We start from the raw sequence: 16,369 nt of genomic DNA, 5'->3' as shown, positions 1-16,369 counted from the left end.
TTTTCTCTACTATCAAAAGTACAGGCTATTCATTATTATTCCTTCCTCACACTGATCTGTCCTGCACTATCCTCCTGCCCCAAGGAAATAGTCTTAATTCTCTGAGTTCCTATTTCCTTTCTGGATTTTGAATAATAATTCTTCGTCTTCTGGTCATGAGTTTCCTGTGCCAGTTCACCTTAAATCAATTTAAAATTAAATAATTATCAGCACAAGTTTCCTGGATGTGACCCAGGTTAAAGAGTTTAAGAATGCCCACACACAGTACAATTAAATTCATGTCCCAAACCACTTCAGTTTTCTTTACGGACCAGGCCTGAGAGCCTATAGACACAGAGTAAGTTACTCATTAAAAGCTGCTGTAGTTATTGCTATTTAAAACATAAGCAATGTGCTGCTTTAAGAACTCATTTGTCTACAGATATGAAATACCCATGAAAACAAATAAACAGTGCAACTTTATATATTAAAACATATTTTATACAGGCATCTGCAGCATTGCTTCTTGGCTGATGGCCAGCAAAACCATTAACAGCAACTAATGGCACAGAAGAAAATTTCCTTCCAGTCCTATTTTCTAATTGCTAGGAAAGAAAACTAAAAATAGACTAGACTCTTCAAGTTTGGGGGCCAGACTGCAAAAGCTGGGAGAGCTCTATTAACTTCTACATGCCCTACGGCTTTACACTCTCTGAAGATATGGCTCACTGATTTCAACAGAGGAAGGATTAGGAATGAAGCAAAACAGGGAGATTCAACTCCAGCTGTGCACTAGTTTTATTTGCATTTTAGAAAGACTTAATTATTTTTCTCTAGTGCTAAGATAAATGGTCAATAGAAATTGAATGCTTTGCCCCCTACTTACAATGGGTAATTATATAAATGCTCTATGACTTTTATGTTTAATAAAGAATTTGGGAATCAATTTTAAGCATGCCTTTCAAACATACCCTGACCAAATTGCACAGATTCCTCTTTTTCATTATGTTCATCTAGTCCCTTTCCATGCCACTCCAGGCATCCTACTAACCCTCCTCATCTCACACAGTTTGTATCTGTTCAGTTCCCCCAGATAACCTATTGATAAATCTTCTTAAAGGGGAAATGCTGAATTTGCAGCTCACAGTAATTCCTCTGTTTAATCTCTCTCCTGAGCCTCCCTTTGAAGATGAGATGCTATCCCTTCTTCACCCTCCTCTCAGATTTCCGCTTTCTCTTCATCGCTGTCCCCAAGGATTGCCTGCAGTCTACATCACCCCCCAGCCAGTTTTGGAGATCCCAGCCCCTCCTGACTCTCTGATGCAGAAGCAAGTCCCACACCTTCGTCACTCTACTCCATGCACCTATGTCAGCTCTGCGGCCTGATTTTGCCCTCAATTAAAGTTCATGTGGCAGCTGGGTGGCTCACAATGCAATTTAAGACCTGATTTTGTATGATAATTCTTTTTCTTAAAATAATGTTTCATTGATATTTATGATATGTCAGTATAACTTGCTATAGGATTGAGATCTGGCACAAGGCTTTTGTTTAAAAACTACATGGAGAACTTCCTCTTTTGGTGGAGCTGGGTTTATTTGTTGATTTTCAGGTACAGAACTGTATTTATTTGCTTATTCATTGTTGGTACAAAAGCCAAATCCTACTCTGTTCAATAACATGCCGCTGCTTTCATAAAAGGGAGTTGTATAATTTCTCTGGCACAATGAGGAAATGCAAACAGAACTTAAGTTCCACAAAGCTTTGTACAATTTCAGTACAGACAATTCATTATAACCTATTAAACATAAATGCTGCAAACATGAGAAAAGGGGAAAAAAAAGGCTTTTATTTTTTATCTCTGATAGCGCTTTTCAAATTCATTAGTTTGGATGCTACCTGTCCTGATTCAGAAATCCATTGTAAGAAATGTGAAGTCATAACTTACACTTAAAAGTTTTTTCTGGACCAGGACATATAAGCACTTAATAATAATATAAAAAAGTGAAACATAAAGGTTGCACTGCTATCTAATTCTTACCTCTCTGAGTCTTGCAGTAGCATTTACGGACCTTGAGTTGGGCATCTAAGCAAGCTCTGAGTGGAGGAGAGAGGGAAACTTGAAGAAAACATGACTGAACTTGGAGTATTTCTCAGCTGTAGATTTCATTTTAGTGCAGCTGTAAGGGTGGGTTTATGAACTTTTGGACACAAATCATCTCTTTGGATAAAATCAGCTCACCTACAGTTTCAAGATAGTGGTAACGCTGCTTCCATTTTGCAGAGAAGAGTTCCATCAGAGGAACTGGGTGTCTGGGATTTTAGACTTTATCCAAAACTACTCAAGACCATAGAGCTTCTCACTTCTCTTACCACTAGAGAGACCCACCATTGAGACTGGAGCATGGGCGCACAGAGTGAGTTGGAAGGGAGCTCCGTAGGAAGGTTGGGAGATCATGGGCTCCAGTGCATGTCCCCCTGGTTATTTCTGCTTTTTTTTTTTAGCAAATGCTTCTCTCTGCAACATATAGGCAGACACCCTATAAAAAGCTGGGAGCAAAACACAGGGCCTCTCTTTCCTGCTAGCCAGCAAGCTACAAAGTTTGGCTCCCTTTACCTTTTATCAGTTTCTTGCTTCCTGTCTACAGGTCCAGCTTTAGTACGAAGAGTGGTCCACCGATTTGGGCACCCTCTGGCAAGGTGGGAGTGGGGCATGGAGTTAAGATGCTCTACAATGAAGCCTCCCACTTGCTGAACCACAAGAATATTATGTGCATTCTTACTATCCTACATTTGTAAATAAAAGGCATCCTGACAGCACCCCTGCCTGAAGAGTCTTCTGCATTTGTACGTACTAGAATGCCTCCTTTATTCATCCAAAACAATTGTAGGTGGGTGATAGGTGCCTACGTGTTGAAACTGGTTGAAGTAGCAGGAGTCATGGACCATCACAGCAACTGATTTTAGGCACTTTTGCAGAGCCAAAATGTGAGATACCAAGAGATATCCAAGTGCTGAAAACATCCACTAAAAATCCTTTTGACTTAAGTATTTGTTTAGGCATCTTCAGCGACATTCAGGTGCCCTAAAAAGGCCTGTTTTTTAACTCTTTCCTAGAATATCTCAGCTACTCTGAGGTCAAAAGCTTTAGGCAAGTTGAAGTTACCGATCTGGGCACTCATGTGCCAAGCATGTCCTTCAGTGTTTCTTTCTTCTGGATGCAGGCCATAGTACAGAACAGAAGAAAGCAGTATCAGTCACCCATAGCACTGCATGTGCCCAACTACTGTTGTTTAAATCCATGTCTAAACCTCTACAAAGATCGTGTTGCCCTCTTTTCTGCAGTGTTCTGCTGGAAAGAAATCTTGATATAAACATACAAGAATTTAAGTCTTCTCTGAGCCACTAAGTACGTTGATACAGCGCTTGAAAGTGATGCGAGAACAAGTGCACTGGTCCCAGAAGGAAAATTGTGGTTTGGTTCATATAAGAGCTTTGTTATTTTCTCTGGAGCAGCATACAAAGGGCCCTAGAGATGCAAACATTGCTCTTCTCTGCTCCTCATATGACTAATGACCTGACTGGTGCCATCGTTTCTGTCTCTTCTTCTGACTCATACCTCTCTACTTCTCCCACAGTGAATCGAGACTTTGGCATTAGAGCTAGATTGCCTGCTCTCGTGAAACGATGCTGGCTGATTGAATTTCCTCTTCGACCTGAAAGATTGGATGGGCCCGCTCGTCTATCCAAGCGTGCCATCGGCATCAGCTCTTCCGGGCGGTGCTTTGTTTCAAGTGGCCGTAGTCGGGGCTGGGGTCTCAATGTTACCGGGAATGCAGCATCAGAGCCACTACTGTGGTAATCTGAAGGAAAACAGACAAAAAAATCATATTTTGAAAAAGAGAAAAGAGAAACACCATAGTATTGGCAGGGACAGTTAAAGGGTATTCAATACAATACAGCATGATGGTTTTAAACCCTGGAACTGAAACATTTTAAAGAATTGCTACAGAAAAAGAGAGCAGTCAAGAAATAAGAATAACCCTAATTTTTTATCTTCATTCCAAAGCCGTTGTTTAAAAGATTTTATTGATGTTGCCTCTACCCTGAAATCCCAGCAAATAAGCACATTCAGCTGTCTTTTAGTGCCTCACAGAGCTGCTCAATGCCTTCACCAGGCAAGAGTGCTCCTTTATGTAGCTTTCAATTTTCTACAAATTTCACAAGTGTACCTAGTACCATGGTTGAAAAGCATTATAAAACCACCAGCAGAAGACAGAAATTGACCAAGGAGAAGACACTAGTGCCACTGAAAATCAAGTTTAATAGTCACCTGTGATTAACAACTGGGAAGAAAACAGTTTCACCTGAAACCAGGAGTTTGACTCTAGGGCGCTTTGATTACATTGGGTGTGTCAGACCTGCTCCTACCAGCTTTCTTTGCCACAAATACACAATAAAAATTTGCCTGCAATAGGACAATAGCTGGCTTTTTCATTCTGTTCATTTTACAGAATATACCTTTCACTTTTCTTAAAGCCAGTTGTAGTCTGACTATGCACTAGCAAATTAGTTAAAGAAACAGCTCATAACAAGCTAGAAGGTTTTGGGAGATAAACACAAAGGTCTACGAATAATAAAATTATTTAAAGTAGATGTATTAGGTATAGTCACACAGTCAAATTTACCAAGTTATTGCAACTTAATAACTATTAAATTAATTATGCTAATGTTTACTTCACAGTTGGCACAAAGTAAGAGCACATGTGCCAGCACTTAACACCACCAAACAGGGGCACAAATGTCTTTAACAACAGAACCTGCTTCTGCTAGGCCATGTGGGCATACTACACCATTAGCAATAAAATAGGATAGGTATTTTCAGATTTGAAGGGCTTCTATTTAGCCCTTTGGGGGCATCACTGCTACAAAGTATGAATGATATAATCTATCAAAGAAATCATGCATTTGTATGAGTGGCAGAAAGAGCTGATAGGTGATTTAAGGATCTATTTGTGGTCATTTCTGATCTCTTAGTTACTAAACTTTCTACATATGTTATATATAAGAGCGGAACCAAGCTTTGTGGAGGATGCTTGCTACAGGAGGACTTCCAGGCATAGTCAGAAAAGGTGGCATTTATCTCTGTAAATGTCTATGTGGATATATGAGGTTGTCATTCTAATTTCCTACATAATGAGTATTTCTCTTCTTGCTTCCCAAGTGAAATTAATCTCATCCTAACCCAGTTTATGAGAGGTGGCTTCCTCCTGCTTCAGACATTTAAAGTGGTGTGAATGCTATGCCTGAGACCTAAAATGGGGCCAGAAGCCAGACCAAGAAGTCTAATTATTTGGATAGATCACAAGGTAGGGCTCAAATTCAGGCCTATCTATTAGTAAAAAATGTATCTGCATTCACCGTTTCAAGATTTACTCCTCTCCCAATTGAAATAATGTGCCTGTCTGCTATAGCAGGACTTGGTCTCCTGAAAGTGTCTGAAATGCTTTTTAGGTCTGAGGCTGCTGTGTAGAACAGTTTGACTCTTTTAGAAAGACACATATGCCCCACCATGATGGCCTGACTAACAGAACAAAAAAGAATTGGCTGTATAGAAAAAAAAAAAAATCCCCTTAAGCAACTCAAATTTTCCCCTCTGAATAGATCCTATGGGTTTCTGTTCTGCTGCCGTCACGTGTGAGTATCCAGCCTCAAGGAGATGGTTTGCCCACACTGATCTCTTTTGCTTTCATCTCTTTCAAAGTAAAACAGAGAGGGAAGAAAGAACGTAACTTTGCACCTGCAGGAAACAAACTTTGTTGTCCAAGTTTTTGATACAAAGACAAAGATTAAAAATATGGTTTCAATCGCTATAGCTGATTTTGCCAGAAATTAAAATGAATTTCTCTAAGGAACCCATATGCATTTCAGGTTCACGTAAATAAACTCAGAAAGGAGTCAGGAAGATTACAGACGGAGACAATGAAAACATTCAGGTGTCCTACATTCCATGTTTTCTCTGACACTGGGCAATTCAGTGTTGCTAACTTCTGTCTCCTTACTTAGAGTGTAAGTGAGGATGGGTCTGCATTTGTGCAAGAGGGAAAAGAGGAAACTAGGCAGTGCTGGAATGACGTAGAAACTGCTGCAGTAATGACCATATAAAAAACAGATAAAAAAGAAAGGAGAGAAGGGTGTAGCTCATGTAAAGAGGCCAGGGACTTCCATGGGAGTATTCATTTAGTACTGTTAAATCCACTGAGCGACTGGCCAAGTTTCTTTCACTGCTGGAGTAGGATAGAGAGTAAAGCACTTCCATTACCTGTGAAAGTAACACGCCTGGCTTTCTGTCTAGTGTGCTGGCTGGGGCCCTGAGGCAAAGAGAGGTAGCGTACTTCCGTGGTTCTAGCCTGTGTATGAGACAGAAATATGTTCAGTGCCCATGACTGCCTCTACAATTTGCACTTCTTCGGTGGGACGGTAAAGAGGGATGGTTATATGCCTTTTCTGTTGTGCCTCTGTACCTTTACAGCCAAATTTAGAGAGGTGTGAATAAGATCAGCGCTTGGCTTGAATTTGGTTGAACTCAACGTCAGCTCCAGTGAAAATAGCTGTGTCTGATATAATAGCCCTAGGGTTTTTTTTTACAGTCAGCAAAGAGAAGTATGTTCTTCTAAGATTCATCTTTCCTATTTCAGGTGACAACTTTAAATAAAATTAATGTACCCAGCAAGAACTTATTGCTCTTCCTTAACTGTGATTATCTCCTCTGTAATGCCTACATTTGATCAGACAAATTTTATTCTTACTGATCGAGAGCCCAAACTGTCAGTGCAAGGTGTCAAGGGCTTTGCATCAGGCCTTTCGTGATTATACTGTTTTGCACGTGCCAAAACAATGCAAGTTACATTATTTTACTACTTACACCCATAGTAGCTGATTTCTGACCAATGTATAGAGGTAGGACATAAAAAAGTTGTCCACATGCTACATGGAGCTCTTTCTTCTTAGGTGTTGCATGAGGACACTGGGAAAAGTATCCATTTTAGTTATTGCAAAAAGCATATAAAAATGGGTGTCTCTTATTTACAGAGAAGCAGAGGCATTTTTTACATGAATAGTATTTTACAGAACAGGTACCGGTCTACCCCAAGGTAAGCTGTTTCCCTTCCTGCAACTCTGCCGCAGGCTGTGCTGCCGACGGATGAGGATTTCTTGGGCTTGTTTGTCATTTGTGTTGGTGGGCAGGTTGTGTCGGCTGTATGTTGGTGCCTGAAACAGAAAATGCACCCAGGTGATTTTCTTTGTGCTTGCAATGTTAATAACCTTGCGTGGTCTGGTCAGTCATGGTGCCAAAGGGACACCTGCCCCGGCTCAGCCACCAACTCACCACAGATCTCTTTGGTATCACGTGGAAAAATGCAGCTTTGCACTAACCTCACTGCTGCAGACCAAGATAGGAGGAAGCACGAACACAGCTTAAGTCTCAGACCTCAAGGGCTACATTTTGATGGCATTTTTGATAGACTCTTACCTGCTCAAAGTGCAGCATAAAAATATAGCTACCTACGCAAGGCTGTTAACATCTCTGGGCTTGTCCTCCCTTTGTCATCCCTCTTCTCATCACATAATTGGGAGCTACAGACCTGAGGCAGGTCCCAAGAGAGACGTATCTGGTTAACCCACCCCTGAGCCTTGGTACTAATATTACCAAGCCAGAAGCAAGTTGCAGGTGTACCCGGAGCAAAAGACTATGTTCAAAAGAGTACATCTCCAGAATGAGATACACAGCTGAGTTTCCTTTCCATACTTGGACAAACTCACCAAATATTACCCTAAAACTGAGCATTTTTTCGTACAAGCATTTTAATTTATCGCATACATCTAGTGAAATGATGAAAATAATTATCTGCCTTAAAGAGAAAAAATCACTGAAGTTCATAAATCCTCTTAAAAAGTAGAATCTGATCTCAGTCTCACTTGCAAGGTTCCTTGTAAAGCTGGTTTGGTGAGCCAGAGCATTACCAGGCCGTCAGAGTTGGAAGTGAGGTGTTAGAAGTGGAATTACTTTACTTCCAATCTTTCATTTCCAAAAGCACACAGTTCTGAATACCGCATAGGAAGTGACTGGCTCAAGTAGTCATTACTGTAATTGATTTTGAAGAGAGAGAGTTCATTTCAGTAATCCAAGAGGCAGCCACATATGCAAATTGTTGCTAGTAAGATAAGAAATTAATATCATAAGGATAATTGGCCATGGCAAATCAAACAGTATTAGGAATGAATATCATATTAATAATGACACATTTAAATGAGCAGGGCCTAGCATTTTCTAGCAAATGTGTGTTACACAAGTTAGCCCCATTTAGCTGTGTAATTTCAAGGTTACTGTAATATATCCTCTACCACTCACTGCTGGAGGAGAACACTCGGCTGTATATTCTGGGCCCAAGATTGGATTAAGTAGATATTATACACTGGGCTGCATCAGGATCAGTACAGATTTCTGCAGAACAAATCCCTGTTGAGGTATTATCACCCCATTTTATGGGCAAAAAAAAACCCAAACGTGCAAAGCGAAGCTCCAGAGGAGGTAGAATTTTTTTTTCCTTTCTCCTCCTGTAGCAAGGGTAAAACTTGCTCCCACACAGTCCAAGGATTTACCAGCCTGACTCCCTGCTGACTTTGGGCTACGCAATGTTTACCGCCGCTGATCCACCCACCTCCACAGGCGAGTTTCACTGCTGCTGGCGACCTGCCAGCCCGCCGGCTCCCACGCAGCCCTGCATCCCTCCTCTGGTGCCGGGCACCCATGGGCCCGGCCTCGGCCCGGCCCGCTGCACCCCGGGAGAGGGCCTGGCACCTCAGACCCCCCCGGGGGATGTCTGGCAGCCTCGGGAAGGCGCTTCGAGTCACAGGTAGCTGTGCAGCGAGGGAAGCCTGACCTCTACAGCTCGCTCGCAGATTTTCCCGGCTTTTCCCGCTGCCGGCAGGGTGTAAAAGCTGATGGAAAAAAACCTGCTTTCCTTCCCCCCTCCCCGCCCGCCCGCAGCGAGCCCGCAGCCAGGGCTCCTTCCCCGCCTTCCCTTCCCCGCGCAGCTCCACGTCTCCCCCCGGCGTGACCCCAGGGCCGGTCCTGGTGCTACCACCCGCCCTGGCTCCGACACGGGGAGGGCAAACAAGAGCTTTGAGTCTGCAAATACCCCGCGATAGCAGGGCGCTTACGCACCCGTTGTCGCACTTGATATAGATTATGTGCCAGGACATCTCTCATGGACTCCACCTCTGCGGGGGAGAGCCGATGCACACGCCGGTTTCTACCCCTCCTGTAAATAAAAGAGAAGTTTAAATAGGATATTAACGAGTTGATTAAATACTATTCCCATGAAATGATGCATGACCTATTTTTAGTGCTAAAACAGAAGGCTATGAAGGAGCCTTTCAGTGACCAGTGACACCACAAAATCATCCAAAGATGAGTAAAAAATGTCAGATTTTTCTCTTTCTCAGCTTTTATCAATATACCAAGTAGTCAGAATGGGCTGTAAATCCTCATACAACTGGCAGCAGAAACTCTTTTTCTTTCTCAAAGCTTCATAAATTCATATTTAAGGATTAGATTGGGCAACAACCTGCTGTACATCCAGGAAGGTGCTGCAAGTTTCCTCCTCTGTCTGAATACATTCTTCAGCATGGTCTAGTAGTATGGGCTTTACTGTACTACTGGTTTTAACTCCTTTAAGAAAGTGCAGCACATCCTTAAGAACCAAAGCACATGCCAATTAAGGAGTCTGAGAGACCTGTCCTATGGTGAGGAGAATGTATTGGGTTTTCTTGCTACTGAGCCTGTTTCTCCATTTAAAATGAAAAAAAATACTTAAACGATAATCATCTTCGTATTTTTAACAAACTGTGACAAAAAGCCCACAGTCATATGTAGCTGCCTGGCTTTTTCAGTAGCATAACAATGAAGGAGGGCTGCTGTGAAATGTTAACTGGTTTTGCTAAATCGGTCAATCTCTGTAAGAGAGTTTGGCTGAATTCCCAAGAAAAGAAAGGGAACTAGATAGGGATCATCCAGGATGAATCAGTCTGAGTTCATCTTGTTTCTGTTTCTTTTTCCTTTCTCTATTTTGCTTTCTTGTCTCTTTTTTTTTAAAAAAAAAAAAAGTAATTGCAAATCATTGTTCTCAGCTAAGTGGTGTCCTTAAATGATACCTGTAAATTGTGCTATACAAGAATGGATTATGATCAACGTACAGTATTGCCAAAGTTTTGTGTACATTTATTTTGTACTCAATCTAAAATAATTTTAAAATTTTTAACAGCGAAGGAAGGTGGATTCAAGCTAAACTGAGCTTATGCTGTAAACATAGGGAAAAGGTTGGAATTTGCAATTGCAGCTAGTTTAACAAGGTTACCACTGTTTTGTGTTATAATCTAATACGAACATCATTGCCCCCTCTCTGGCAGTGTTCAAGGCCAGGTTGGACGGGGCTTTAAGCAATCTGATCTAGTGGAAGGTGTCCCTGCCCATGGCAGGGGGGTTGGAACTAGATGATCTTTTAAGGTCCCTTCCAACCTAAACCATTCTGTGATTCTATCATTCTTTGATCTTGAAGACTTGCAGGACCATCACGAGCTGCCTGGATTCTATATTTTACTGCCTCTTACCATCAAGTAGACAGTGAGCACTGGTCCAAAGTCCCTGGAATTAATTCCTGATATATTTCAAGGTTTAGGAATGTGTTTTCATTCTGCATCAGACCAAAACTGAGATCTGCCAAATTTTTCATGAAGTAAAAAGAAAGAGAAATTGACAATAGGTTAAGGGGTAGTGTTAGAGGTAGGTCTGGGGTAACCAGTAGGTTAAGGATCTTCTTGAGGCATGAGAGACCCATGAGTCTACCACTCAGCTATTGGCAAGCCAAAGTGACAGAAAAGGACTCCATTTCTGGATCGAACAAAAATCTTATCCCGGCCCTGATAAATCCTTCCCAACAAACGTCTAATTGACATTCATCAGTTCTCAACAACAGCAACAACAACAAAGCTAGGTTTTTACCAGCAGAGAAAAAAAGACCATCACCACCACCCAATTCCAGGCCAGCTGGGTGTGTTCACTTGTTGACCGGTTGGTTTTTCACTTGCTTTCAGCTCTCAGGGAGAACACTGAGAGGATCTAGGGATGCCATGAAGTTTCCAGGCTTAGGTGTAATGCACCTTTATTCCATACAGGGTCTGGCATCTGCATTGGGTCCCACATCTGTGGGACAGCCTGTGTATGCTACTTTCCACAGCAAGGAAATCAGTCTTTTTGCTGTCAGCAGCCCCTAGCTGCCGTCCCTTTGGACAACACAGAGACCCTAGGTACACCTGGGAAAGCAAACACAGGCACAACCCATGGGGACTAATGGCAATCTAGTGGCCTATAAAATGCAGGCTTGGCTCATTTCTGAAACCAAATTGAACTGACATAGTTGATGCAAGCAGCTTTGAGATCATAGGGAATAACTGTGTCTCTGGTCTGCATGTCACAGAATGTCTCCACAGGGAATAAACAGGGAAAGCAGCTAAACAGGGGAAAGCAGAGCTCCACTGGGAAAACATCAGATCATCTCTACTTTTCCAGATGCATACCTGACACCCTCCACATGCCTGCACAGAAGTGGCCAGTCCTAAGTAATTTAAAGGCTTATCATTTTGCTCTTAAAGTGACAAATAAAATAAATAAAGTTCCCTGAGTTTCAGCTGAGCTGGGATAGCAAGAGAACAAATAGCATGAAGATAGTCTGTATTGTTCTGGAGCATAAATAAAAAATGTGTATTCTTTTTATAGGATTAGATATTAACCTACTCAGCTGATAACAATGCACAGGAATTGTAATAAGGAACAGATTGCTTTTACATTTTGCAATAAACAGTACATTAAAAAAGAACTTTCAAAAAAACCCAAACAAGTTTGGTATGTTACCAAACCCATAAAGCAATCCTTATAGAAACTGTTTCTTTGTTCTTATTGAAACTTCCAGCATGTTACAACAAAGCACAGCACAGGGAGGTATATTTGTGAAGAAAATACTGAAATGATAATATGCTATGAAAACTGTCTCTCTGTAATGAATACCATGACAGTATCTCTTTCTTCTTTAGACATGAAGATAGTTGATATGTGGAGGATATAAAATGCCTTCCAGAAACTTTGTAAGATTATTTTTTGTATATTATATGTAAAATTTTGAACCTTGTGAACTCTCCACCAATTTTCACTTGTCCCGTGAAGGAAATAACATTCATCAGGCACAGCTCTTGAACAACTGTACCACCACAAATGACAACATTGCACTTGATTCTGATCTGTACTGTATCAATATATTCTAAGATTTACTCTTACCAAAGTCGGTAATATTATTGCAGTAATATGAAGCTGACCTTAAGTAAGCTCAGCATCAAATCAACTCTAATGGGCATATTTCCTTCAAAAAACAGCCATACAAACACAGTTTTGATAATGTCTGCTTGGCTCTGCTTTTGCCATTTCTATCCTTATTTCTAAGGCTTATATTCTTCAAAACATCATAACAAAATGCTCTATTTTCATTCAAATGTGGATTCTTTTTTGCACAGTCCATAGGCAAATTTCTCCAGTGTGCACTGGAAATACTTACTGCATATTGGACACCCACTCCACCTGCAGGAATCACACCAGCATGAATGCAATTTCTGAGGATAATGCTAATTCACAGTGATGGAGATCTGCATTTTCCCTCGTGTGTCTAAAGGCTGCAGAACTTATCAGAAGTGCTAATGAGACAGTTTTCTCACTGCTCTGGCACTGCAAATGTTGCTTTACATGCCATACATTGAAATTTTATTTCAAATCTCCACTTGCTCGTGGCCAGATTTTTGCATCCTCACCGAAGACAGGGAGTTTAGGTATAAGCTATCGCAGTGATAACAATCAAACAATTTACAAACACATTTAGAAACCTTTTAGGCTTAAGCAGGTTTGCTTAATTGCTCAAGAGAATGGAGATATAAAAACTGCTGTATTGGCTCAGACCAAAGATCCAACTATCCTGTCTCCTCTAGTGCTCAACAGTGGATACCTATCAATGAGCAGAGCTGAGAAAACATATATTTTCCTAGAACACTCTTGCAGCCTCCAAGAATCAGAATGTTTCTGAGCAACAGGCTGCATTTTGTTTTCTGAAGTTGATATTTCATTTTTAAACAGGCTGTCTCAGTAGGACAACCTGTGCATCAGAGGTTGATGCACAGTAAAATCCAATTACAGCCAGAGTAGAGATGGCAAAATTTAGTCCATCATATCAGCTGTTTATTATAGAATATTTTTCAATCTAAATTCTCTGCTCAGGAGAGAATTTCTGAACTACACTGGAGCAATTTGTCTTATTTTCTCTTTCCCTCAAGAAAGGAAGAGAAATGTGGTTTGATTGCCATAGATTGTCTACCAACCTTGCACATTTCCTCTTGGCTCAGAACAGTTAAGGGAATACAGCAGACAGGAAGGAGCCTGACAGATACGCAATCTTTTTTAATATCATCCGTTCAACAAAGAATGATTTAGAAAGAAAAGGACTAGGTCTTATGCTGCATGCTGACATCAGTTTCAAGAAAGCAGAAGATTCTTTACATGATTAAGTCAAAGTTTCAAGAAAGTTTTTAATTTAACATCCAGTTGGTATTTGGACTTTCTGGTATGGGTTGAGATAATAATTTAAAAAAGAAAATATGCTGGGCCCTGCCAAAGGCTACTGCAAAATGGATAGGGGGCTGAAGGATGCAGCAGCAGAGAGCAGGCAGTAGCAGCAACAGTGGCCAGCAGGAGCCCAGGAGAGAATCTGTGGGAGCAAGTGTCATTAGCAATACCCAGACTCTGGACAGTGGCTTTCAAGGTAAGGATAAATACATGTACAGCAGTTAAAGTATGCAGGAGTAAAGATTTGTACAGACTTCTCTCCTATAGGGTAGTTTCCTCAGTGATACCTCTGGAGATCCGCCCAGTTTTCTTCCCTGGTCTGTGTGATGCCAGGTTGCATTACTGTTTCATAGTCATAGAATCACAGAATGGTTTAGGCCGGAAGGGACATTTCAAGGTCATCTAGCCCAATCCCCCTGCAATGAGCAGGGACATATTCAACTAGATCGGGTTTCTCAGAGCCCTGTTCAACCTGACCTTAAACACATCCAAGGAGGTGGCATCCACAACTTCTCTGGGCAACCTGTTCCAGTGTTTCACCACCCTCATCATAAAAAATGTCTTCCTTATATCTAGTCTGAATCTACCCTCTTCTAGTTTAAAACCATTACCCCTTGTCCTATTTTAACAGGGGTTATTAAAAAGTCCCCATCTTTCTTATAAGCCCCCTTTAAGTATTGAAAGGCCACTATAAGGTCTCCCCAGAGCCTTCTCCAGGCTGAACAACCCCAGTTTTCTCAGCCTGTCCTCACAAGGGGAGGTGTTCCATCCCTCTGATCATCTTTGTGGCCCTCCTCTGGACCCACTCCAATAGGTCCATGTCTTTCCTGTGCTGAGAACTCCAGAGCTGGACACAGTACTCCAGGTGGGGTCTCACCAGACCGGAGTAGAGGGGCAGAATCACCTCCCTCGACCTGCTGGCCACACTTCTTTTGATGCTGCCCAGGATGCAGCTGGCTTTCTGGGCTGTGAGTGCACACTGATGGCTCACGTCCACCTTTTCATCCACCAGCACCCCCAAGTCCTTCTTCGCAAGGTTGCTCTTAACGTTTAATTGGATGAATTTGGTACGGAAGTACCAAAATATGTCAAGACACTTTGAGGGACTGCAAACTGCAGTAGCAAAAATTGCAAATGTTAGAAGGAAATCTGCTCTCAGCAAAAATTTGTGATTGGGATAATGGAGTCGGGACCTGCGCTCTAAGCTTTCCTGCAGGTCTCTCAGCACCTAGCAGTGATGAGCAAAACCCACAGGCCAGATAAGTGGCAAGTATGGCCACCTTGAACCACTGCTGTGATTTAAAGCAGTCAGAGTGACTCCTGCTCATGACTTATGATTCCTCTTCAAAACTGCCTATCATTGAAGAGAAACAGGGAAAATATCCCTGACTTTAATTTTTACTCTGTGAACAAAGAGCCAAAGTGCAAATATGATGACCACCAAATTGTCAGCACAAAACAGCAACTTCTCTTGTCATAACTCTTTTTTCTTACCTTTCTATTGAAGTCATAAAATCCCTTGGGTATTTAGTCATTTTTGTCCCCTTCCTTCCTGTCCTACTCTGCAAAAGGTCAGGAGGTCAGTACTCACTGTAAAGAAGCTGTGGATGATTTTGAAATTTTCATGCCACTCTCAGCCATCTCGATGGCCAGTTTTATCTCCATCTTTTTGTACAATGACACAATACTGGATTTGGGCTGGTGTTCCCGAATTAAGATTTTCTTCAAATACTTATTGTCAAACTTCTTAAATCTGCAAAAGAGATATTAAAATCAAAGTGTAAAAAAAGGAAATGTGGTTTTATTGCTGTGGTACAAGCTGATCTTCATTCAAATGCACACTTATGTAATTCAGTGGTGGAAACTGAATCCAAATTGGAGGCACCTGTGGACTCCTGAAGGCCTAGTGAGCAGAGACCTTTAGGGAGACATTTGGCATGGTCTACTGGTCTACAGAGATTGCAAAGCCCACCAGACAAAAGAAAGAAACAAGCCGCAATCAGAGCAAAAAAGAGGGCTGGATGTGTGTTTGCATATAACACTGCCACATTTGTCAGAAAAGAATATAGCCAGTCTCCACGCTTTTGTACAAATGTTGTATTCTAGTAGGGCATAACAGCAGCAGCTGCTCTTACAGTAATCCTGGCCTATTCAGCCAGCCACCAATGAGGCTCTAAATGTCCCAGCAGTTACAGTAGTTTGGGCCCATTATGTTGCTGATAATTTTGAATCCTGACAATTAAAGAAAATACATTTCTTTGTATTCTGAATAACAGAGAAATTGAATGGACCACAAAATACTATGTGCTCGCCTGCTGGAGATTGTAAAATATCACTAATGTGTGGCATAATTTGAATGTGAATGTGTGTGTGCACACTTTGGATCAGGTATGTGCTTTCAGGCAGACATTTAGCAGAATGACAGCAGATCTTCTTATATGTTTCTTTCAAAGGAACAGTTTACCACAGCAAGGTAACATGCGCCACAATACTAGGAAAAGCACTACAGAATTTGTACATTTTTTCTTAACAAAGGCTAGTTTTTTATACATTAATAGCAGAGATAGGTACACAGATGTTTCCACTGGGATTAGAGCTCTTTATGTTTTTCTGTGGAACAGAAAGCCTCCTGGAGTGTCATCATTTAGGTAATTAATTCTTATATACAT

General features: G+C 41.4%; 1 protein-coding gene across 1 annotated transcript in view; it reads right to left on the bottom strand.

Annotated features, from left to right (window-relative positions):
* Positions 1–1,584: 1,584 nt before the first annotated feature.
* Positions 1,585–16,369, bottom strand: part of SLC9A4 (solute carrier family 9 member A4) — a 37,761-nt gene continuing 22,976 nt past the window's right edge. The window contains exons 8-12 of the mRNA XM_074815130.1: positions 15,292–15,453; positions 9,207–9,303; positions 7,118–7,249; positions 6,300–6,387; positions 1,585–3,840 (exon numbers count right to left, since the gene is read on the bottom strand). Coding sequence (XP_074671231.1) covers positions 3,539–3,840; positions 6,300–6,387; positions 7,118–7,249; positions 9,207–9,303; positions 15,292–15,453 — 781 coding nt within the window. The 3' untranslated portion in view covers positions 1,585–3,538. The remainder of the gene's footprint in view (positions 3,841–6,299; positions 6,388–7,117; positions 7,250–9,206; positions 9,304–15,291; positions 15,454–16,369) is intronic.

The sequence above is a fragment of the Strix aluco genome, chromosome 2, assembly GCF_031877795.1.
Source record: "Strix aluco isolate bStrAlu1 chromosome 2, bStrAlu1.hap1, whole genome shotgun sequence".
Taxonomy (NCBI): domain Eukaryota; kingdom Metazoa; phylum Chordata; class Aves; order Strigiformes; family Strigidae; genus Strix; species Strix aluco.
This window is presented reverse-complemented; position numbering and strand designations above follow the sequence as displayed.